This window comes from Lontra canadensis, unplaced genomic scaffold (genome assembly GCF_010015895.1).
Source record: "Lontra canadensis isolate GAN:19392208 unplaced genomic scaffold, GSC_riverotter_1.0 scaffold72, whole genome shotgun sequence".
Taxonomy (NCBI): domain Eukaryota; kingdom Metazoa; phylum Chordata; class Mammalia; order Carnivora; family Mustelidae; genus Lontra; species Lontra canadensis.
Window position 1 is genome coordinate 5887087 of NW_022631066.1, and position 27107 is coordinate 5914193.

General features: G+C 35.8%; 1 protein-coding gene across 1 annotated transcript in view; it reads right to left on the minus strand.

Annotated features, from left to right (window-relative positions):
• The window catches only part of MALRD1 (MAM and LDL receptor class A domain containing 1), a 736704-nt gene that overhangs the window by 665756 nt on the left and 43841 nt on the right, over positions 1–27107 (minus strand). The window contains exons 5-8 of the mRNA XM_032880867.1: positions 26754–26850; positions 10593–10694; positions 9742–9885; positions 1803–1969 (exon numbers count right to left, since the gene is read on the minus strand). Coding sequence (XP_032736758.1) covers positions 1803–1969; positions 9742–9885; positions 10593–10694; positions 26754–26850 — 510 coding nt within the window. The remainder of the gene's footprint in view (positions 1–1802; positions 1970–9741; positions 9886–10592; positions 10695–26753; positions 26851–27107) is intronic.

Sequence of the window (27107 nt, forward strand, 5' to 3'; positions counted from 1 at the left end):
GAAGGGTAGAGGGAGAAGCAAACTCCCCACTGATCAGGAAGCCTGATGTGGCACTCAATCCCAGGACTCTGGGATTATGACCTGAGCCAAAGGCAGATGCTTAACTGATTGAGCCGAGCCACCTAGTCACCCAGGACCATATATTTTTTAAGGAACCTTTAACTATAATATAAACTCAACAAAATTATTCTACTGTCAGGGGCGCCTGGGTGGCTCAGTAGGTTAAGCCTCTGCCTTCAGCTCAGGTCATGATCTCAGGGTCCTGGCATTGGGCTCTCTGCTCAGCGGGGAGCCGGCTTCCCCATCTCTCTCTGCCTGCCTCTCTGTCTACTTGTGATCTCTCTCTCTCTCTCTGTCAAATAAATAAAATCTTTAAAAAAAATTATTCTACTGTCAAATGCTACCATAAAAATGTCACCAAAATATAACATAGTTACAGAATGCTAGAAATTGTATCTCATCCATAAAAACAAATTATATTAGGCCATCTAACGAGCCTATTCCTCTAATTTCATGCTTTAGAACTCTGTGTATGTTCTGGAAAAGAAGAGGTAGAAGAAAAAAGACTGGGCATGAAGAAAATGATACAAAAGAAAAAAAGAACAGTGATGTGATAGAACCAGGAAAAAAAAAAAGAGAGAGAGAGAGAATCCCTTTTGAATTTTCAGTTCTCCCAGTAATAGGCAGCTAATAGATCATATCTAAGGATTAATTATGATGGTGTTTCAGACTTCAGAAGCAAATAGAACAGAAGAAAATGCTATTGACAGATGGTCTGTGATACTTGATAAGCATAGATGGTAAATAAACTTTTGTTGGAAAATGAATCTGGCCGATATGAGGAGGAAGTTTCAACTCGATTTATTCAAAGCATCTGAAGCCAAAAGAATCTGACTTGGATGTTTTTACTATCTTACTTTTTCCTTTCAGAATTCCTGCAATTATTGTCAAATGTTTCCCATTGCTAGAACGACCACTATTTATGGCTGTGATTTTTAAAAAATTCCATCTATAAATAAATTTTCTTCACAATAGAAATTCTCAAAGTGCCTCTGATATTTTTCCACTTGTGAAGGATTGTTTTCAGTTAAAGTTAGATATAAAAAAAAAAAGCTTAGATTTGTTTTATTTGCTAGCATAACCACTGCAACTTTCATTCAACCCAGTGAGCCATTTTTGCCCATTCCAATGACTCATTTGTTTGTATTTAATCAGTAATTACCAGTCTCTAAAATTGTATCTGCTGGTACCATAACAAGTAATTTGTTTCCATCATAACTATAGCTCTAGTGATATATGGATCTAAAATCCAAAACAGATCCCATCAGAAAGTCAATATGAGCCAATAATACAGAATCTCAAATATCTCATTTTTATTAGACCTATAGTTTCTTTAATATACTTTCATGAATTTTTAACGATTTTGTAAAATAATATTGTACAAATTGTCACATTATATTTTCTACATGATAGCGTTTTTTTGTTTTTGTTTTTGTTTTTGTTTTTAAGTAGGCTCCATTCTCATCATGGAGCCAAACACTGGTCTTGAACTCACAACCTGAGATCAAGACCTGAGTTGAGATCAAGAGTAGGACATTTAACCAACTGAGCCACCCAGGCATACCTACATGACAGTAGGTCTTAAACCAGGTTCTTAATATTTCTTTTCAAAGGTATACCAAATAAAGTCAAGTTAAAGAATACCTAAAGCCTACACACAAATGAGAAAGAGAAACACAAGTTGCTAAAATAGAAATTTCACTTATTAAATGAATTTGAGATAAATATAAGTTTCTTCTCACCTTATTATTGTATAATCCTACTCTCAGAACACTGTTTTCCATGGAATAATAAAATTGAAGATGGCAGCTCTTGCCCAGGCAGTGACACAGAGAGCTATTTAAATAAGCTTTGCTGTCTAAATGGTTAAGAGTAGAAGCATCCGTAGCTCCTAACCAGATATAGTAACCTGAAAAATAAAGGAAAAGGAAGCAATTTAGAAAAAAATGAGCTGCTTTCTGTTTGAACAAAATTATTTTTTTGTGGACTTTTCAAAATCAGGCTTGGGAGACAAATATTTTACTTGAAGGGACAGGATGTTTTATTCATTCACTTATTTATTCATTCATTATTTTTAGGGATATGATGTTTTAAAATGATTGTGTCAACCACAAATTATAGGCTTTCATTTCTATATGTGATTTTTAAATGCACTGAAATCTGCTCCTAGTTCCTGAAATTAGGAAATTTCAATTCAATATTCTTTTAAAAAGATATTGACTGATATAAAAATCTCATGCTACAAAATTATCATCATTTTCTTTTAAATGTCACAGTGCAATCTTTCTTTAACCAAGAATTCCTCACTTTTCTTCCCAGAATTATTTCCCCTCTTACTTTTTCTACTTCTTAGCTGTAGAAAAATCTTTTTAGTTTAAGGGAATATAAACAGCCCTCTTTCTTACCCAACCACATGGAAGTATCAGATACCACAGTTCCATTAAACTTCAGGTATGGATTTTGTACTACATAAAAATATTGTCAATCAATTTTATCCCATCTGATACTTAAAACCAATTTGCACTATTTTTAAATTTAGTAATATAGATAATGAAGAGATACAAAGATATTTCTATGCTCTTACAGCTTTTCAATAATGGTTTGCTTTTCAATAATGGTTTCCAATGTGTTATTTCTGTGTAAGTTAGTGAATATTCCTATAGTTTCTTAAAACTATGAATTTAAATTAGATAAAACTCTTCTTTGCTGCGAAATGGAAGACTTTTAGGCAAAATACAATTTTAAGTTAACACATCTAACTTACACACAAAGAAATGATAAATAAGATAAAGACATATTTTTACAAAAACTGAGACAGCTCAATTTCAACATAAAATATCTCAATAGATAAGTAAAGAACAATTCTACCAAGTGATGAGTAGGGCTGACACCAAAGAACTCTGGAACTTTCAGATCAGCCCCAAGTTGTGGTAGCTTAGATTCTGACTAACTTGAATGCTGCAAACAAAAGCTGGAGGAAAAAACTCTCTCAATGAAGTCAAAGATTAGAGTTGGGGAATTCTGCTCAGAAACTGAGGTGGAACATATACCAACAGTCACTACCTTGCGCTATGACTAAGTGATAGGATGTGCAAAATTCCATGGATTATCACAAAGATGAAACCCTAAACTAGTATTGTTACTAGGGGTAGTCTTGGGGAAAGAGACATGTAAAAATGACTGGGCTGTTTAACTATTAATAGCAAGGCTTATATTAAAAAAAAATAAAACTTCATCACTGCCTTACTAACTGGAGTTTGATCAGAACCTAACTGACCTGGGAGAAGAGAAATATCAACTCCAGCAGGCTTTAGTCTTACACATGAGAGGAGGAAAATACCCAGATCCAAACCCTTCTAGCCTTCCTTCCTGTCTCACCTAAGGCTGGAGGAGGAAGCACCTTTAAAGGTCATGTAACTGAGGAACAATCTCATGAAAAGAATGAGAACTAATCATAGGACTCTAGAATGTTACTCCTCTCCTCCTTAAAACTTACCACAACTCACTTCAAAGGGCGTCCTGTATAATAATAGGATAATACTATCCAAAGAACTGTAGGTCTCAGACCTAATTTAAGATGTCTCTAGGGAAACCCAAAGACAACAGGTAAGACAAAAACAAGGATAACAGATGAAATTCTAGCCTCAAACATCTACAGCTGTGGCAAAAAGTAGAGAGTCTAATCTCTAGCTACAGAAAAATAATAGGTCATGCTAAATACTTATTGACCTTAATTCCCTTAATATAGCACATCATGTCTGGCTTTCAACAAAACATTAGACAGCACACTGAAAGGCAAAAAACAAAAAATAGGGTTTGAGGAGAAAGAGTAAGTATCAGAACAAGACCCAGATATGGCAGGAATGTTGAAATTATCAGACTAAACATTTAAAACAACTATAATTAATAAGTTAAGAGCTCTAATGGAAAAAAAGTAGAAACATGCAAAAAAAAGATAGATGATGTAGTCAGAGAGATGGAAATTCTAAGAAAGAATAAAAAATACTAGAGACCAAAACAAAACACTATAACAGAAATGAAGATTGCCTTTAATAGGGTCCAACTCTTGATTTCAGCTTAGATCATGATCTCAGGATCGTGAGATCAAGCCCCACATAGGGCTCCATGCTCACTTCAGAGTCAGTTTGAGATTCTCTCTCTCTCCCTTGCCCTCTGCCTCCCCCCCACATTCATGTGTGCACTCTCTCTGTCTCTCTAAAATAAATAGAATCTTTAAAAAATGAAGAAGAAATAAACACTTTCTCAGACAAATGAAAATTGAGATAATTTGTAGCCAATAGACCTGTTTTGTAAGTAATGTTAGGAAAGAAAGATGGCAGCAGTGTAGGAGGAACCTAGGTTTACCTTGTCCCAGGAACACAACTAGGTAACTATCAAATCACTCTAAATACCCCAGAAATTGAGCCAAAGACTGACAGAACAAACTCCACAACTAAAGGGAGAGAAAAGGCCACACTGAAGAAGGTAGAAAGTGTGGAGATGTGGTTTAGAGCAGAAATGGTTGGTGGGTATTGCAGAAGGGAAGGAGCCATGGTCACTGAGAAGGGCAAGAGATAGAAGAGTACACAGGGGAATGCACAAAGAGAAAGTTTCCCCAAAGTCGTTGGCTTGGAAAAGAAGAGGAGCTGAAGATTGTGAGTTCTTGCACCTAGGAGGGCTTAAAGTCTGAAATTTTAAAGGTCAATGAGCTTGGCTGGGATAGAGCCCAGAGGTCACCGCACTACTTCTGGAGAGCAGGCAGGCAAACAACCTAAGGGCAAACAGTGCAGAAGCACTGATCTACATTCGCTCTTCTCAGAGCACACACCTGAAAAGCAGAGTTCACAGAGATGCCTCTCCAGGAACAAAGAGTTGGTTGGCGCCACTCCACTGTGTTTATGCGCCACCATAAACACAGAGCCCACCCAAGGGAAGCAGGATAGCACCAACATTAGCTACCTAATTTGCTTACACTAAGCTCCATACCCCTGAACTCTGACAGAACTGCTATTCTCAGTCAAGCATGCCTCAGTCCTAACACAGGACCGCTTTCCTCAGAACACGAGCACAAACCCCTGCTCCCATCATGTCTCCTTGCCAGAGAGTTCTTCAGGGCCTCCATTCCAGTGAAAGTGGTGTCAGGTCTCACAAGCAGACCTGAGCACTTCTAGTTAAATCTTGTCACATTCAGGCCAGGAACCAAACACTGCTCACAGCAGACAACAAGAGGCTCTACAGATGACTGGCCTGAAGGATAGATCAACAAGAACACAATAGCAGAGTGCATTCAGGACATTCCAGAGATACTCCTTGAAGTGCCAGGACCTTGACACTACATGACCTCTTCTTCATGGTCATTAGATTCAAGAGGAGTCATAACTGGCTTTTCTAACACAGAGAAGAAGGCACAGAGTTAGACAAAATGCCAAGATGGAGGAATTAATCCCAAATGAAAGAACAAAATAAGGCCACAGCCAGAAATATAAGTGAAGCAGATATAAGTAACAGACCTGATGAAGAATTTAAAACAACAATCATAAGGATACTCATTGTGCTTGAGCAAAAAATAAAAGTGAGACCCTTAACAAAGGGGGAAAGGAGTTAAAAAAGAATCAGAGATGAAGAATGCAATAAATGAGATTGGAAACAGACTTGATGCAACGAACAGCAGGCTAGAAGAAGCAGAGAAATGAATTTGTAATGTAGAAGGCAAAATAATGGAAAATAATGAAGCTGAACAAAAGAGAGGAAGAATTATGCAACAGAAGAATAGATGTAGGGAACTCAATGACTCCATCATTCACAATAACATTCAGAATTTAGGAGTCTTGGAAGAATCGAAGAGAGAAAGGGGGGCAGAAATTTTTAAGAAGTAATAGTAAAAAACTTCCCTAGTCTGGGGAACAAAACAGATATCCAGATCCAGGAGGCACTGAGAATTCCCATCAAAATCAACAAAATAGTCCAACACCAAAATATATTGTAATCAAATTTTAAAATAGTCCAATACCAAAATATATTGTAATCAAATTTTTTAAATATAGGGATAAAGAAAAAAAATCTTAAAAGAAGTCCTTAACTTACAAAGGAAAACCCATAAGGCTAGGTAGAGATTTCTCAATAGAAACTGCAAGCCAGAAGAAAGAGGCAAAGTGCTGAATGGGAAAAATCTGCAGCCAAGAATACTCTATCCAGCAAGGCTCTCATTTAGAATAGCATAAACAATGAATTTTGGATCACTGGGAAAAAATTTTTAATTTAATTTTTTAAAAATTTAAAAAGAGAGATAAAGAGTTTCCCTGACAAACAAAAACTATAGAAGTTTGTGACCACTAAAACTGCCCTGCAAGAAATATTAAAGAGGAATCTTTGAGTACAAAAGAGAGACCAAAAGGGACAAAAATAAGAAAGGATCAGAGAAAATCTCCAGAAGCAACAATATAACAGTAATGAAATGTCAATAAATACATATCTTTAAATAATTACTTTGAATGTAAATGGACTAAATGCTCCATTAGGAAGACATAGATTGTCAGAAAGGAAAAAAAATTAAGACCTATCTATATGCTGCCTAAAAGAGATTTATTTTAGACCTAAAGATGTCTATAGATTGAAAGTGAAGGGATGGACAAACTTTTACCATGAAAATGGATGCCAAAATAAAGCAAGAGTAGTAATATATATATTAGACAAACTAGATTTTATTTTTTTAAAGATTTACTTATTTATTTTAGAGAGAGAAGGAAAGCATGCAAGTAGGGGGAGGGCCAGTGCTAGAGGGAGAGAATCACAAGCAGACTCTGCACTAACTGTGGAGCCTGACATGGGGCTTGATCTCATGACCCTGAGATCATGACCTGAGCCAAAACCAAGAATCAGATATTCCACTGATTGAGCCACTCAGGCACCCAGACAAACTAGACTTTAAACCAAATACTATAACAAAAGATGAAGAAGGACACCATATCATAATAAAGAGGACAATCCAACAAGAAGATGTGACAATTGTAAATATTTATGCACCCAACTTGGAAGTGCTCAAATACATAAAACAATAACAAACATGAACTAATTGATAATAATACAATAATAGTAGGGGACTTTAACACCCCCATTTACATCAATGGACAGATTATCTAAACAGAAAATAAACAAGGAAACAATGGCTTTGAATTTAAGGAACGTTAGAAGAAATTCTTCAAAGAAAAGGAAAATTATATCTGTCAGAACCTCAGATCTAAATAAAGGAAGGAACAGTCCTAGGAAAGCAATAAATGAAACACATCGGTTGCTAAGTTTTGGCAAAATCTTTTAATTATAGTTTCCTTAATTGATCTAAAAGAGCATAGTTTGTTCAAAATAGTAACAGCCACAATGCATTTGATGATTATAGTTTGCAAATAAGTGAAATGAATGACAACAATGATGCAAGGGGCAGGAGGGAGGAATTAGGAATATTCTATTATAAGATACTTGCATTACATGAAGAAGTATGAAACTATTTGAAAGTGGAGTTGGATTAGTTGTAAATGAAATTCATAAATTCAGAGCAAGCACTAAAAAAAGGGTGGAAAAGGAAGTATAATTGAAATACTAAAAAAGGAAATAAAAAAGAAGCATATAAAATCTTCATTTAAAACTACAAAGGCATAACAGAAGTGGAAGACAAAAATAAGAACACAGAATAAGGGCAACAAATAGAAAACACTAACACACAGGCCCCCAGGACATATATTTAATAGGAATTTAAGAAAATTAGAACAGAGGGACTAAAAGAGAATTATTAGAAAAGAGTAACATACCATTTCCACAAGTGATGAAATACATATATTCTGAGCATTGAAAAATTTAATTAAAAATATATTCATAATCTGTACTCATTATAGTGACATTTTCAAACATTAGAGATAAACATTTTTTTTAAATCTGCATAAAACTGAAAAAGAATTAGATGAGTTCAGACTTCCCAATGACTACCATAGATATCAGGAAATAAAGAACCATCTCCATGTGCTTAGAAATAAAATATACAGACTTTCTTTAGAAAACTGTCTGACCTGATTGATTATTATTTAGGAGTGAGGTCATTAAAAATATTCTAAGTTTATAACATAAACGTTAAGCAAGCCCATCACCACTGATCTTTTCTAAATTAAAGGACAATTAGTAAGTGAAGCTTTTCAAGAAGGAAAAGAAATCAAGGGCATGAAATAAAAGAAACAATGGTGAATAAAGAAAATGATAGGGATGACTGGGTGGCTCAGGTGTTAAGCATCTGCCTTCAGCCCAGGTCATGATCCTGGGGTCCTGGGATTAAGCCCTGCATCGGGCTCCAGGTTCAGCAGGGCAGCCTGCTTCTCACTCTGCCTTTCCCCCTGCTTGTGTTCTCTCTCTTTCAAATAAATAAATAAAATTTTTACAAAAAGAAAGAAAGAAAGAAAGAAAGAAAGAAAGAAAGAAAGAAAGAAAGGAAATGATAAAAGATAAAAGACCAAAAACCTAAGACCTTAACAAACACCTCACCAAAGAAGACATATGGATGGCAAGTAAGCATATGAAAAGCATAAGGCATTAGGGAACTGCAAACTGAAACAAGGAGATAGCACTACACACCTATTAGCATGGCTGGAATCCAGGACACTGACATTGCCAAATGCTGGAGAGGATGGAAAGCAACAAGATCTCTCATTCATTGTTGATGGAAATAAAAAATGGTACCTTTACTTTGGGAGACAGCTTGGTAGTTTCTTACAAAACCAAATATATTCTTACTACATGATCCAGCAATCATGGTCCTTGGCATTTACCCAAAAGAGGTGAAAACTTAGGTCTACACAAAAACCTTCACATAGATGTTTATGGCAGCTTTATTCATAATTACAAAACACTTGGAAGCAACTAAGATGTCCTTCAGTAGGTGAATAAATTCTGGCACATCCAAGCAATGGGATATGATACACTATGAAAAAGAAATAAGCTATCAAGCCATGAAACGACATAGAGGAAATTTAAATGCATATTACTAAATGAAGGAAGTCAATCTAAAAAGGCTACCTATTGTATAATTCCAACTATATGACACTGAAGAAAAGGCAAAACTATGGAGAAAGTAAAACCTACATGGAAGAAGAAAAAAATAGCTATTGCTTTCTGCAAAATCTTAAATTAAGTAAAATCTTAAATTATTACTTTAAAAAAAGACTAATAATATGCCTCCTCAAAAAAGAAAGAAAGAAAGAAAGAAAGAAAGAAAGAAAGAAAGAAAGAAAGAAAGAAAGAAAGAAAAACAGTGGAAAGAACAATAAACAGAAACACAAATTTAATATTAGATGAAAAAGAAACTCATCGACACTAGTGAAAGGGAGAGCTAATACATTTTGATAGAAGCTTTTTAATACCTTTCCTTTTGGTTCCCACAAAATCTATTATCTCCTGATGATAAGAAAATAATAAAATTTACAAAATTAAAATAGTTTACCTAGTATAATTCTTCCTTTACATTATTGATAATAAGGTTTTTTATTTTTTTTACTTTCACTATGCATGGTAAATATAGTTTCAAGAAAATATACTCAGTATCTTCATCAAGATCCCTGATGAAATGTTTTAATACCACTCACAATAAATCACAATTCTGAAAAAATCATATTAAGAATATTATTTTTTTTTTTTAGTTCCTACCTTCGTCACTCCTTTGATCCTGCTGAGGTCTAGATTCTAATGCAGGAATTTCTCTTGCTTTTGTGCGCATCCAGGAAATTTGCCCAGCAGATGTTTCGGACGCCCAGTCACACATATCAAATTCAAATCCACAGATCTGATACACTACAGAGAGGTGGAAAAGACAATGGTGCACCACCAGAGTCACTAGAGTGGCTGCTTAGCCATAGCATATGATTTGTAATCAAGGCTTCACACACACACACACACACACACACACACACACACACACACACACACAAACACACATACGCACACACACCCGCATGCACACACACATTCTAATTCATACCTAGAAATTTTGGTTGAACAAGCCTTGGAGTATACCAGCATACCTGTTTTTCAAAAGTTCTTCCTTGATCCAGATGGGCACCCTCCCAAAGGAAAACCATTACCATTTAAAAGAAAAAGATGTTTTTCACTTTTTCTTGTATCACTGCTCCAGTTACAATGTTTTCAATGGCATACATAGTATCTGACCTGACCTAGCTTACCGAACTAAGTTAGTTTAAATCATTTGTTATTCATAATCTCACTGAAATTTTAAAGAAGAAACTCTGGATATAATTCAAAGATGGTCTTTAATGGAACTATTTTACAGAACAACATCTCTTTAAATTGACATACTTACTATCTTCCATGCTTTGAATAAATCACACACTTTCAATAACACTTTGGCTAAACTTAGGACATAAATGTCAACAAAGTTTGGCAAGTGAGTATCAATAATAGTAGTCTGAATTACTACCAGTGGTCCAAGTCTCATGGGTGGCTACATACCATTATGGTGGGCATCTCAATTTAACACTTACCCCTCAGTCCTTCATCTGTAGAATCAAAACTGCAGAGACTTGTATCTAGAAGGCACTGCTCCTGCTCTGTATTCAATGTTTCTGGACAGGGTAAAATTTCATCTGTTAAATTTAAAAATTGGCAAGAAGTGAGATGTAAGTGCATCTGGAAAGGCACATGTATTTTTTAAAATATTAGCATTTGTTCTAGAAAGCACTCTCCACCCAACTCCATTCTGTGGCAGCATCTCCCCTCAGGCAACCCCATTACACACAGAGAGAGACAGAGACAGAGAGAACAATACAACTCTGCTAGTGCTTCTGGATTTTAACCAGATCCCTGTGGTGACTACCAAGCTCCCAAACCAAATCTTCCAAGTATCCATGAAGTAACATGGCCTAATGTGGAAACACAAAGCCTATCCTTAGGAGCATAATGGAACATGTGTCAACTGTAAGATAGACTGTCCTTTTTAGCTGGAAGCTGATCTACTGGAACTACTGCCCCTGCCATCTTCTCCCATTGTGTCTGTTTTTCCCTCCACCGCCCTCCCAACACTGAGCTGGAAAGTGGACTAGGTATCCTTCCTGTCCTGTTGCTACTTCCAGACAATTCTCACTCTCTCCTCCCGAAATACCTGAGACACAATCCTGACAAGAACCACAAGGCCTGGGACAGCCACAACATGGGCTCTGGTGGGGGTGGGAGAAATGTGCACAGGAGCTCACCACAAGCAACATGGGTCCAAGTGAGTGCCCCAAGCATTTCCAGTCAAAAGGCATCACTGTGGATACACTGAGACCTCCAGGAAATTCAAGACCTACTCCAGCCTGTATCTGTGTGGTGAAAGGTGAGCACAGAAGAGCCCACCACCACGCTGACTGAAATGGCTTTGTATCTGTGACTACTCACTTGGTTGCATGTGGCCATCCCACCACATTTTCTTTTCTCTCCTTTTCCACCACTCCTAGGTAGCTATTCAAAATCCTTTATCCCCTCCTTCACCTTCCAATTCCTTCTTCCCCATCATCATTCTCAGAAAATCATGTTGCTTCACATTTCACTGGGAAAATGAGAGGAAACAGGAGAAAACTTCCCAAGTCCCACCGCCCATCTCCGTGCACTGCTGCCCATGTTTCTTCAGAAAATCATCTCCTCTTTCCTGTTTTAGGAATTATTCTAGCAATTTCCTTCCCTCTTTTACATCAACAGGTTTTCTTTCACTTCAGTACGCAAGGGGGCCAAAATTTCACCCATGGTAAGAAAACCCTCTGACCCTACAACCCCTTCCAAGTAACTTCGCTAAGTTCTACCTATTTCCATGGATTCCAACACCAGTTCTTCTCCCCACATCCTTTCTTGAGCCTATTCCAGTGAGGTTTTTGATTTTTTTTTAACGAGGTAAAATTCACATAACATAAAATTCACCATTTTAACCATTTTAAAGTATACAATTCAGTGGCTTTTCTACAATTACAATATTGTACAATCATTACCACTACTTCCAAAACATTTTTATCCCTCCAAAATAAAACCCATACCCAGTATAAGTCACTCCCCATTCTCTGCTCCTCCTCAGGCTCTGGCAACCACCAACCTTCTTTTCATCTCCATAGATTTGCCTTTTCTGGACATTTCACATAAACACAATCATACAATATGTAGCCTTTTGTGTTCGACTCTTTTTTACTTAGCATAACGTTTTTGAGGTTCATTCACGTTGTAGGGCATATCAGAACTTTATTTTTCTTTTCTGTACCCTTACTACTCCACTGAAAGTACATATATCAGGAATGACCTATATTGCTAAATCCCATATTTAATTTTTCCACCTTGTCACACCTGACATGTCAGTAATATTGGATATACTTGATCACTCCCTCTTTCTTGAAACCGTTTCTTCACTAGGCTCTGATACATGATTCTCTTCTGGTTTTCCTCTTCAATTACTAGCTGTTCATTCTCAGTCTCCTTTGCTGGTTTTTCCTCATTTCCTCCACATTACACAAAGTAACATGAGAATGCCCCAGAGCTCAGTCCTTGGATCTCTTCTCTTCTCTACACCCACAATCTTGTTAATATCACCTCATTTCACATATTTAAAACACTTCCTAGATGCCAATGACCCATAAAATTATCTTTCAGTCCCAGCTTCCCTGGACTCCAATATTTATATGTCCTGTTGCTGTCTTGGCCCTTTCACTTGGAGAGCTAACATGCATCTTGATAGAAATGGGTCTAAAACTAAACTTCTGCTTCTGTCTCCCCAGACTTTATCCTCTGCTTTTCTTCCCATCTCAGCTAATGACAATTCCATCCATTCTATTTCAGGAAGAAATCTGGATCCATGACCCATCTCTTGCTCTCACCCATCACTATATCCATCAGCAAATCTTTGCTTTGTCTGTAAACTAGCATCCAGAATCTCGCTATGTCCTACCACCTCTGCTACTACTACCAATTCTGACTCAAGGGAGCATCACCCTTTCTGGATTACACTAACTTCTTATTTTGCCTCCTTACCCTCTTCTGACCTTTAAGTATGTCTGTTAGATCATGTCTCCTCTGCTCAAAATTATTACATGGGTTTCTGTCCTTCATTAATAAATGCATTAGCTCTTACCATGATCTTCCTTATACAAACCAAGACGACTCTTGCATTAGGACCTTTGCATTTACGGTTCCTTCCAAAATACACACGGCTTACTCTCTCAACTCCTTGGGGATTTTTCTGCTCCTAAATGTGCTCTCCATGTACTATGCCTGACTACTCTATTTAAAACTCCATCTTACCTGTATCTGTGGCACTTCTTTTCTCTGCTTTCTGGTGTTCTCCATGGCATGTATCACCACTTGACATAAAATTCTGTTTTTATTTACTTACTGTATTTCTCTCTTTCACTAAAATGTAATTCCATGAACACAGGGATTGCTGTTTGTTTTTTACTGCTATCTCCCCATTGTCTGAAATAATCCTTGGCACAACATAGGTGTTCTCTATATTCTTGTGTAAGGACTGAATAAATCCATGACCTGAGAACAATTCAACAAAATTCTTGAAAATATCATAGATACTATGTAAATTGTTTACACTTTTATTTGGAATAAAATTGAAGCAATTGGTTATAAAACGATTTATGAATAACATCCATAAGCTGATTTCTTATCATGGGAGCTTATAAATAAATGATGAATATGCAAAGTCTCTTGAATGTAAGATCCACTGAAAATAAAACTGCATATGCAATTAAGGGAGTGTGAGTAATAAACGAAGCTAAGATTACACAATAACAATTAACATGAAACAATTAAAACTGTAATTTTTGTAGATTCACATAATAGCTGTAGATCTTCTGCCCCCTAGAGCTAAATAATTAAGTATTGGCCATAGTTCAACTAAATGTTGTATATTATCTCTAATTTTTCACTATTTATACAAGACAAAAAACTCACAAAAGTACTATAAACAAAAATAGCAATATAGTCAAATATAAATTATAAGATATTAAAAATGTAGCTTGTGTCAATTGGTATTCAATATCTTTCATCAGTGTCAACCATTATTCTACCTTCATCCCCCAAACTGGAATTTATAACCATAAGAACAGTAGATGGGGGTATGAGTCGACAATCAATTAATCTCCTGGGTACCTCTTTTTATTTTAGTGCATTCAATCTCAGAGCTCAAAACTATTTAATGGTGTCAATTATCTATATTTATGTTAATATGTATTTTCTCTACATCCCCACCCTCTTTATTTCTCACTGTTACATTACACCACAATCTGGCTGCAGAAAACTATTTTGGGGATTTTAAAATCCTCCACCCATGATACGTTTTCATCAGGATGAAGCTTTGTCAACCATTTTAAGGTCTTTATACCAGTGAAGACACATTTCCTTCAAATCTTATCTTGTACAAGCAGGTTATGCAAAATTGGCCAGATTCTCTCTCACATGGTACAGAATGAAGTCAAAGTCTCAAGGCCATTGGAGTAGAAGTTATAATTGGCATCTACTTTTGACTCCAGGGGCTTTAGACAATCTCCTTGTCAATTTTCTTAAATTAGTAATGAATTTCAAGGAACAGTTCTTGGATCCTAAAAGGTAGGTAGAAGCTAATAAGACAAAAAAGGTAACTAGCTCCTTAGTTATTTAACTGGGTAATATGTATGCACCATTCAAATTCTCATTAAAAGATGGTTTTGTGTATTTGGGGCCTTCATAAATGAGATGAAGGCAAGATCCTGGCAAACCAATATAAAAATATTCAAAGAATATTCACAATATTCTGATTATGAACCACAACAACATGCCATTTTTATAAAAATTATAATAAGCAATTTACTCAAAAATCAGTGGCTAAACACATACCTATTTATTCACAGTCACAAAGCTTGACTTTTCTTTCATACATGCTACTTTGGTAAAGTCTAAAAATATCCTTCTTTCAATGAATGTGCAGTGAATTTTTTTGGAAAAGGGCAGTAATTAGAATGATACTGTTTGAAGGTGTGGGAATAATATAAAAGATTTCTCTAATGTTAAAAAAAGAATTTAGTTGAACTAAAATGTTCAGAAACTATAAGGGTACCTATACTGACACCATAAGCACATTTATAAAGTTGTTCACATTTTTATAGTGAAGAGAAATATATACAGCAAAATTATAAAGTTGCACTTTTTCTTTAAAGATACTACTACTACGGGCACCTGGTGGTTCAGTGGTTTAAAGCCTCTGCCTTGGGCTCGGGTCATGATCCCAGGGTCCTGGGATCAAGCCCCATATCGGGCTCTCTGCTCTGCAGGGAGTCGGCTTCCTCCTCTCTCTCTTCCTCTCTCTCACTGCCTCTCTGCCTACTTGTGGTCTCTGTCTATCAAATAAATAAATAAAATCTTTTTTTTTAAAAAAGATACTACTACTAAGTACTCTATGTGGCAGCTTCCTCACCATCAGAATTGTTTAAACTTTCAAAAGTTACTATTTCTTCTTTAAATGTATTTAAACTTACATATGGTAAAATGAAGTCAGACTTTTGATTATCCAGTCCTATGAATTTTGGCAAACATAGACCCATCATCTTTCAATCAATACTCCATTTATTTAGTCAGATCTTCTTGATGTCTTTGATCATTACTTGGTAGTTTTCAGAATTCAAACCCAGCATATTTTTTGTTAGATTTATATGTAAGAATTTACTTTGATTGTATTACAAATGTCATTTGTCTAATTTCAGTTTCCAATTGTTCATTGCCATTATATAGAAATCCAATTGACTTTATACCAACTTTGTATCACTATTATGATAAATTCATTTACTAATTCTAGAAGTTTTTTTAAATACATTTTATGATTTTTATCCATAGACAATGATGTTATCTGCAAATATGGATAGATTTACTTCTTCTGTTCCAACTATATGACTTTACTTATATGTCTTGCCTTATTGCATTGGCTGGGCTTTCCAGTATGTCATTGAATACAAGTGGTAAGAGTGGACATCTCTGCGTGCTTCTCAGTTTTAGAGACGAAGCATTCATTCTTTCATAATGGGTATGATGTTAGCTGTTGGGTCTTTGTCTCTGCCCTTTATTAGGTTATAGATGTCTATCGTTTGCTGAGGTTTTTAATTATGGCTGTATGTTGATTTTGTCAAATGCTTTTTCTGCATCTACTAAGATCATCATGTGCTTTTCTTCTTTTGTCTGTTAACAAGGTACATTACACTGATCGCTTTCCAAACACTGAACCAACTTTGCATCTCCTGGATGATTTTAATGTATTCTCTTTCTAATATGTTACTGGATTTCCATTGGGGTTAATGAAATCAGCTATAATACCTGGCTTGTTAAAATGTAACATGGGGCAGGGGTAGGTTTCAGAGTAGCCCTGTGCCTTTGGAATGCCAAGGCCACGGGCCACTCAGCTGTTGAAAGGTTGTAATGCCTTGGGGAGTTGCCTTCCCGAAGCTTTCTTAGCCCAAACAGCCTGCCTTAGGCTATGTTTAGCAGAATAGCATATTAGTGTATCTTATCTTTCCTGTAAACAGATCCTCCTAGTTTCTATAAGGCCCCTGGTCACCCATCACCCACTTGAGAACTAGTGATGAGGACCAATAAAAGTGGAAGGAAAGAAGAGCAAAGGTATTCGCCTCTGAGCATTGACCCCCTTGCCTTCTCCTCTCTTTCACAGCAAAGTCTGGAGTAATTGTTCATCTGTGGGTACAGGGATTGCTGGCCATTCCTGGCATATTCCATTTGTATATGCTGTTAAAGATCTTCTGTGATAGAAACATTGGTCTGTAGCTTTCTTTTCTTAAAATATCCTTGTTCGGTTTCATGATAGAACAAAGCTGCCCTTATAGATTAAAGTAACAAGTATTATCTTCACTTATATTTTCTGGAATAGAATGTATAAAACTTGTGGGTTTTTTTTCCCCTACATATTGGATAGAATTTTCCGGTGAGACCATGTGGTCCTGAAGTTTTCTTTAATGGAAGATTTTTACTATGAGTCATATTTCTTTAATAAACATAAAACTACTCAAGTTATCACATTCTTCTTGAATAGCTTTTGATCATTTATGACTTCTAAGGAATTTGTTCATTTCACATAAATTGTTTTATTTATGTGCATAGAGTTTTGGTGGTTATTTCCTTATTTCTATTATCCTGTTAATACCCATAGAGTCTTTGGTATTAGCCCTATTTCATGCCTAATAGGGTAATGTGTGCCTTTTCTCTTTCTTTCTTGGTCAACACCAGCTTTTGGTTTTGATAATTTTCTCTATTACTTTCCCACCTAAAATTCCATTATTTATTGTCTTTATATGATTATTTTCCCACTGCTTGCTTTAGCTTTTATATGTTCTTCTTTTTCTACTTTAGTTAGATGGATAGTTAAATTTACTGCCTTGAGAGCTTTCTTCTTTCCTAATAAAAATTTTATATCAATTACTTTTTTTTCTAAGCACTGCTTGAGCTATGTTACACAAATTTTAGTAAGTTATATTTTCATTTTCTTTCAGTTCAAAATACTTGGCAACTTCAAAGTCTGTTTTATGTAAATGTGTGACATTTACTTTCCAAATGACTGTGGATGTCCCAGATTTGTAGTTAAATTTCATTTCGCTCAGAGGATTTTTTTTTTTTTACCATCTCAATTGTTTTAACATTCTTGAGGGTTGTCTGCAGCCCCCGTAGTACTGCTAAGCCATATCGGAGACTGGAAAATTAAGTAAAACTATCTTCATTTAGTATTTTTATATTTTGTTCATCATTGATTTTTTTCATTAATTGTGAGCTCTCACTATGTGGTATTAAAATATTATTTATCTTAATTAGTGCTGTCTCACTCTGCTCAGGCTGCTATAACAAAGTACCATAGATTGGATGGCTTAACGAACAAAAATTTATATTCTCACAGTTCTGGAGCCTGGACGTACAAGATCAGGCTATTAGTGTGGTTGGGTTCTCATAAGGGTCCTCTTCCTGGCTTGTACATGGCAACCTTCTCACTGGGTCCTCACATGACAGAGGGACAGGGAGAGACAAAGATATGGGTGATGGGGAGGGAGAAGGAGAGAGTTGGGGTGGAAGGGAGAGAGAGTGAAACCCTCTTCTGACAAGGCCATAGTCCTTCCTGTCATATTAGGACCATACCCTAATGATCTTACATAATCTTAGTTACCTAAGACACTATCTCCAATATAGTCACACTAGAGTTAGAGCTTCCAGATCTGAAGTTTGGAGGGGACACAATTTGGTCCATAATAACAAGCTTTTAGTGACCCCTTGAATTCTGTATCTGTGAGAGCATGATATTTGCCTCCCTAGAGTCTTGCCACTGGGCCCAAGCTATAGTCTATGTTACTAAATGTTCCACATGCACTTAAAAGGAGTTTAAGTTCTTTACTGCTATAGTTTTAAATTATTTTTTTAAAATATCAATTATTTCAAGTAGGTAGATAATATTCTCCCTTTCCATAGATGGCTTTTCATTTTGTTGATTGTTTCTTTTGCTGTGCAGAAGTTTTTTGGTTTGATGTATAGTCTCACTTGTTGATTTCCTTTTGTTGCTTATGGTTTTTGTGTCTTTCCCCCCACCCCCAAAAAAAGGTTGCCAAGATTACTGTCAGAGATTTTCCCCTATGCTTTCTCCATGAGTTTTATGGCTCCAGGTCTTATGTTTAAGTCTTTAATCCATTTAGGTTTAATTTTTGTTAGTGGAACAAGATAAGGGTCCAATTTCATTTCTCCATGTGGCTGTCAATTTTCCCAACACCATTTATTGAAGAGACTATCCTTTCTCCATTAAGTATCCTTAACCCCCTATCAAATATTAGTTGATCTATATATAGGGTTTTATTTCTGGGTTCTTTATTCCATTCCATTGCTCTATGTGTCATTTTTTTATGCCAGTACCAAACTGTTTTAATTAGGATAGTTTTGTAGTCTAATTTAAAATCAGGAAGTAAGATGCCTCTGGCTTTGTTCTTTCTTGATTGCTTTGGTCATCTGAGGTCTTTTGTGGTTCCATACAAATTTTTTTCCACAGGTTTTGCAAATTCTTGCTGATGTTTTTTGGTATACTTTTTCTATTATTTACTGAGAGATGTGTGTTCAAGTCTCCTTGTATAATTGTAGTTTTGCCTATTTCTTCTTTCATTTCTTCATGCTGCTTTTAGGTACACATATCTTAGAGACTGTTCTTCTTAGTGAGTTTACCCTTTCATCATCATATCATATCCTTCTTTATCCCTATTAATTTTCCTTGTTCTGAAGCACATCTTGTTTGACATTAATATAGCGATACCACCTCATTTAATCCCTTCACTTTTTAAAAATTCTTTATTGTTCTTTCTTTTTTTAAGTGTAGTTGACATATAATGTTACAATAGTTTCAGGTGTACAACCTAGTGATTGAACAAACCTATACATTATCCTGTGCTCACCACAACTGTAGCTACCATTTGTCGCCATACAACGCTATTACAGTACCATTGACTATATCTCTACCTTGTACCTTTTATCCTCATGACTTATTCATTCCATAACTGGAAGACTGTACCGGTCACTCCCCTTCATCTATTTTATTAATCCCTCCACCCCCTCCCCTCTGGCACCCATGAGTTTGTTCTGTTTATGGATTGTTTCTGTTTTTGGTTTATTTATTCATTTGGGTTTTTTTTTTTAATTCTACATACAATTAAAATCATATGGTATTTATCTTTCTGTCTGGCTTATTTCACTTACCATAATACCTTCTAGTTCCATCCATGTGGTCACAAAAGGCAAGATCTCATCTTTTTTTATGGCTGCATAATATTCGTGTGTGTGTGTGTGTGTGTGTGTGTGTGTGTGTGTATACATACCACATCTTCTTTATTCATTTGTCTACTGATGGACACAGGTTGCTTCCATAGCTTGGCTATTGTACATAATGCTGCGATAAACATAGGAGTGCATATATCTTCTCAAATTAGTGTTTTTGTTTTTTTGGGGGTAAATACCTAATAGTGGAATTATTGGATCACACAGTATTTCAATTCTTAATTTTTTGAGAAATCCCCATATTTTTTTCACAGTGACTTCACCACTGTACATTTCCACCAATGGTACATGAGGGTTTCTTTTCCTCTATACACCTTGACCAATATTTATTATTTCTTTTCATTTTCATTTTAGCCATTCTGACAGGCATAAATAATTTCTCATTGTGGTTTTTGATGTTCATTTCCCTGATTATGAGTGATGGTGAGCATCTTTTCATGTGTCTGTTGGCCATCTGAATGTCTTCTTTGGAAAAATGTCTATGCAGATCATCTGCTCATTTTTTAATTGGATTGTTGGAATGTTTTAGTGTTGAGTTGTATAATTTCTTTATATATTTTGATAATTACATCTATTGGATGTATTTTCAGAACTATCTTCTTCTATTCAGTAGTTTGCCTTGTCATTTTGTTATAGTTTTCCTTAGCTGGCCAATCTCAAAGACATTATTATCTATGTATACTTCTAGTTTTATCTTTTATGTCTCACATTTAAGTCTTTACTTCATTTTTGAGTTAATTTTTGTATATGGTAATAAGTGGTCCAGTTTCATTCTTTTGCATTTAGATGTCCAGTTTCCCAGCATCATTTATTGAAGAGACTGTCTTTTCCCCAATGTATATTCTTCCCTACTTTGTCGTAGATTAATTAACCATATTTGAATACCTTCACTTTTAACTAATCTATATCATTATTTTTAAATGAGCTTTTCTAGTCAAAATATAGTTAGCTCTTATCTTTCAACCAATCTGACTGCCTCTGACTTTCAAAAGGAATACATATGCCACTTATACTTAATGTAATTATTTTATCATTATAACTAAATTAGCAATTTTATTATTTTTGTTTGTGTCCTTGACATTTATTATTCTTTGTGCTCTTTACCACCACACTACTATTATTTCTGCTTTTACCTTCTGTTTTGGTCTTCTAGTGGATTATTTCAGTATTTTAATATTTTTATGCTCAATTTTAGTGTATTTATTTCCTTTACTTATATCTGCTTAGTGCTCCTCCTAGGGATAATAATATACACCCCTCAGTTTAACACTCCACATAGAGTTTGTTAACATTTCTAATAAAATGTAGATGTCTTAAAGATATGGACTTCTACACTCCCAACTTTATGGTTTACTTACCATATGTGTTACATCTACATATTTTGAACCCACCAAGAGGATGTTCAAAAATCTGCTTGTAAGAGTACTGTGTACATAAAAACCTTTAGAGGTAATTACATTATATTTACTCTGATATTTATGATTTCTGTTGTTCTTTCTTTACTCCTACTGATAAAATTTTCCTCTGGCTTTTTTTTTTTTGTCAGCTGGAAAACCTGCCTTAGCATTTCTTTTAGAGTAGATCTTCCAGGGATGAATTCTATAGTTTTTCTTCATCTGAGAATGTCTTTATTTTATCTTAATTCCTGAAAGATATTTTCAATGGATATAGGATTCAGAGTTACTTAGTTTAAGCATTTTAAAAATGCATCTCTGTATTCTAGCTACCATACTGATGGGAAAACTACAGTCTCTACAGAAAATGTAGAGATGACCACCTCTCCTAAGCAGAGACTTTAGTGGCTACAGATGAGAAAGAATTCATATGTTACAGAATTAGCTCAAGAAAGCCTCTCTAATAGTTTTCTAGAGCTGCCAAAACAAAGCACCACAAATCTGGTGACTTATACAACATAATTTGTCTTCTCATGATTTTGGAAGCTAGAAATCTCAGATTCTAAAATCACATTAGATAGCTTGAAGACATACCTTAATTTCTGATGTTAAAACAAAAGCAAAAAAATAATATATATTCTTAGCATAAATATAAGTACTGCTAAAAAATGGTCTCATGATATTTTATTTAAATCTCTGTTCTATGAAATGGAACACTTGCAGCTCAGAGGAAAGAAGAATTTACTCAAATTCCCAAATACTTGATACTTAAATAATTGCACATGTTCAGTGTTGAGTCATTTAGTCAACAAGTATTTAATAAGTGTTTGCTCTGTGCTGGAGATCCACAAAGGAATAAGACACTAGTATCTGTTTCCTCAAGAAACTTAGTGTTTAGCTATAAAAACAAATCAATACAGTGTGTATCTGTGGGGGGGTAGGGGGATGGGAGTCTGGGGAAAATTTTCTGTAAGAGAAGCCTTCCCAGAAAAGAGACCTCCACTTAGTCTGCTCAGTCAGTAGTAGGAGAACAGCCAAATAAATAAATAAATAAATAAATAAAGTCATGAAATGGGCAGAGGGAGCAAAGTTTACAAAAATACCCAAGAATAAGATGATGACACTGTGTTGCTGAACTACCAAGCAATCTGTTCTGGTCAGAGTCTGGTGATTCTTGGAGGACTATGAAGGAGGAAGTTGGGCTTGTGTGCAAGAGCAGGATCCTGTGAGCTTAGAAATTTGAAATCATAAGAATTTATAAGAAATGTGAATTCTATTTTGGACATGATAAGAGTTATTGATATATTTTTAAAAGTAGAGATTGGTCATATTTGTATGTTAGAAAGTATAAACTGGTGGACAGTACATAGTACTGGCTAGTAGAGTTGAATAGATCAAAACCAGAATTTTTAAAAATCCATGGGAAAAAAATACATGCTTAAGGGAATCACAGTTGGATAAATAATAATGGTAAATAAGAGGAGACAATTTGAAAAATGTAAGAACAGGCCCTCACTGCTATTTTTTAACTAGATTAATAGAGAGATATGAAAAGAGGAGAATGATTTAAGAATATCTCCTAGGCTACTGAGTGAGACCAGATGTCAATAATTTAAAAAGAGAATATACGCAAGGAACAGATTTGAAAGAAAGCTAGAATTTACTTCTAAGTATTCTGATACGTTTGCTCACTCATCTCATAAACCTGTTTTCCTTGCCTGCCTCTATTATAGAGGCTGAATCCAAATACTCAAATTTATTAGTCTGCCTAGCAACTGAGGTAGCCATGTGACAATCATCTAGCCAATGGCATGATCAAAAACATTGCCCTTTCTCATTTCTGCCTTCCTCCTGCCTGGATGTGAGATGTATAGAACCTCAACAGTCATTTTAAGAATATAAGGTGACAGGCATGAAGTAAATACCAAGGAAATCCCTTAGTCCTTGACTTTAACAGTATCAAAGTTGAAGAATCTACGTCGTAACTGTCCATCTCCTCTTGTTTTCTTAAGTCAACTAGAAAACTCTTCTCTTTTTTTTGCATCCAAATGCATCCCTAACTCCACCCTCCACTGGAGTAAGATTTCTGATGGTGATGTCTGGAAAAGGTTGAGTCGGCTCTGCCTGCATGTCTCAGATGCACCCTGATCATCACCATCAGGACGGCATGGGACTGAAACCACTCTCTGATCAGCTGGAACTCTGTCCCAGGACACTCCCTGCCAAGTGCAATAATCAGCATGAGACCAGGGTGCATGATTCCCAAATGCTAGTTTGGTTCCTTTTTTTTTTTTTTTTTTTTTTTTTTTAAGAGTGAGAGAGTGAATGGATGCATACAGGGGCTGCAGGGGGGTGGGGGGCAGAGAGAGAGAAAGAGGGAGAGAGAGCAGCCTCCATGACCCTGAGATCATTAACTGAGCCAAAATCAAGAGTCCATTGCTTAACCCACTGAGCCACCCAGGTACCCCAAATCCTAGTTCAGTTCTTAAACCTGAGATCAGCTGGTTTCACAAACTGTGTCCCAAGAACCTTTTTTAAAATGCAGGCCCCATCCTCAGTGATCCCCATCTAATAGTCTAATAAAGCTCAGAATCAATCACTTCTCTTTGATTCTAGTGATTGACTAGGGTTAGTCTATCACTATAACCTCTGAACTTGACTAGAAAGAATCATTTGGAATTTTTTTTTAAAGATTTTATTTATTTATGTGACAGACAGAGATCACAAGTAGGCAGAGAGGCAGGTAGAGAGAGAGGAGGAAGCAGGTTCCCTGCTGAGCAGAGAACCCGATGTGGGTCTCTATCCCAGGACCCTGGGATCATGACTTGAGCAGGAGGCAGAGGCTTAAGCCACTGAGCCACCCAGGCGCCCCTCATTTGGAAATTTAATGTTACATAATATTATCATCTCTCACACTCCTACCATTTACAAAATGCAACTCCAACCAAATGTCAATCCTATTCCATTACACTTTATTCTTTTTCTCCATTATTAAACCTCATGTTGCTTTGTTTTCCTCCCAAAAGTTTAAATATGCCATCGACCCTCATTCCATTTGAAAAACAATAAAACAAAACTCCCTGCACCCTCAAGTTAAAAGAACATACTCTGTGACCTTATCTGGATACTGGCGTTTCCAAAAAGAGACTTTTGCAAATCTCCAGAGGGATGATATCTTTTCCCAATGCCCCAATAAATACAAGGCCTAAAATTAAAGGTCGCCATTCTTCTAAATCCCCGATGTTGATTCATTTATTCTTCCATGTGTAAAAACATCTTGACTCATGACATCCAACTTATTGCCCTGGGTCATCCATGCATCCCTATTCATGGACGACTTCAGTTTGGGATTTCAAAATCTTCTCTAGCCCCATAACTTGTAATGTTGCATAAATTTAATATCCATGTGAAAGGCCTGTAACTTTGCTTTACAATTCAAGCCTTATCTTCAGTAAACTTTATTTCCACACCACCTCAAAAACAATATGGCTGTAACATTATCTGGAACTATCGTCTTAGAAATTATAGACACCAATATTTTTTCTATTTGACCATGACCTTTCATTGAATGTCCAACTTTTTGTGCTCTCACTCCTGTGACTATTGCTTTTTCACTTCTATAGTGATCTTATAGAGCTCTTTTAAGTGCTTACTAAAAATCTGGCATCTGTCTTCTGAATATTTATTATGGTCCATCTACACTGGCCTTTGTCCCAGTAGATGGATCATGAGGAATTAAGGAAATGGCTTTGGTTCCCAGATCCAAAGATGAACAGAAAGGTCATCTGTGAAATGACAGCAGAGTCCTAATACAGGCAATGTAAAGTCCCAAGCCCAACCCCAGCATGTTCCTCTTTGTTGTAATGCAAAGTTTTAGAGGCAGAGGCCAGGTCCTAATTTTCCCTACAGTTAGGAAAGTCTGGCCAATAGCTGATTTCATTCTTTATTTTCTTTTGGGGATGATTAGCTAGACTGAGCAATACACATGTCTAGCTGGGGATCAATTTGTTTGGCAGATCTCAGTTTCTGCAGAAACTATTAAGAAAAGGTAATATATAAAGATACTGCTGAAGTGCTCACAGTTAGGGACCAGCTGCCCCATTACAAACCAAGCAAACCAAACTGTCCCATTATAAGCCGCGCTCTGGATCCAGGAATACCATCCAGGGTAACAGAGGAGACAGCATGAGGGGAGACTGAACGGCAGAGCAGTCAGTAGTTGGGTCTTCTCTGCCTGTGGTCAACAGTGTATTCTCTCCTGATCAATTGGTTCCCTTCTGATAAATCCTAGAAATATTACCTTCTGTTGGTGAAAAGGCATTGAGGTTTATACTTCAACTATTTACTTCTAGGAATGGGTGGACCTTATAGTCTGCTCCCTTAGTTCTCCATTTCAATTTATCTATATTTCAATTTACCATATAGTGATTTCTTAGCTAAAATATACTGATAACTGATAATATAAAGATGAGAGAAAGCTTTTTGTGTTCTAGTGTGGAAGGAGCTGTCTCCTATAAAACCCTACCATCTTGTCTAAGTGTCAAGAGATGCATTCCTATAAAGCTCTTCTACCAGCAGAAGTGCTGTTTAAAATCGAAGCATAATACAGGCATCCTTTATCAAGACTCCTTGGTCTCTTTTAGGTAGATCAACTCATCTCTTCTGTTCTCGAAATATAATTTACCACAACTACCATATCTTTGTATCAAATTAGAACTTAGAATCCTCTTGACAAAGTAGCTATATTATGCTATCTCATACTACAGTATAATAACATTTTAAAGGGAAAAAATCTATCAACTATCTATAATCATATATATGATTCTTGCATGATCATTAGACTAAATTAATTTATCCTGACCAATTCATAATTTTAACATTAAACTTTTCTATTGAGAACAATATGCATGGTAAATAGAATTCAGTTAATACAATCAGAGAACGAATATGAGTAATTTTTTAGATCTGATATATGTGGATTATTGATCTAGCTATTTCAGTCTAAATAGAAAATAGATTCTAACTAATATCTCTCTCCCTCCAGTTGTGTCTTTCAGTGAAGAGTCAAATCAATTCACCAAGAAGACAATTTCAAGCCTGGAGAAGCCAGTTTTCACTTTTCTCCTAAGGGGCAAGGAGTTCTCTTGGTGAGATTTAACTAGCCAGTGTAAACATTGCTACAAGGTTTCAAATCTGAGACCAAATTATCCCTTCAACTCTTAACAGCATCAGACCCAGTGAAAAAACAACTTATTTTAACTTCTGGCATAAACCTAGACAATGTTATACAATGTAAAATAGCCCACTTTAAAACATCAGGCCGGAAAGAAAGAACGAATGAATGAGCATACACAATGCTTTCATTTCATTCAAAGAATGAAAGTCATTACACAATGTTTAAAATGCACTGAATTTATATACACAGTAAGGATCAAAATGAGAAAAAGTTCTTACCATTTGCAGGCAAGCAGCCTGAACTGAAAGATATATCGTCAATAGCTATGACTTCATCCTGTTCAGGAGTTGAAATTATTTGACCTTGAAAAACAACCTTCATAAGAAAAACAAAACAAAAGCATAAAGCAAGGAATATTATAGCACAGAGCCTACAGATAAAAAAACATGCCAGTTCTAGAAACACTTTGGCGACCATGACATTTCCAAGCGGAAAGAAATCCACACATATATTTTCAAGGACAAGAAAATTGGTCATCTCTTTATCTCAAATGTCTACCATAGGTTATATAACATGTTAGTGAAATGAACCAATATTCATCTGGTTTTTGCCATCTTATCATCTCTGCTTGG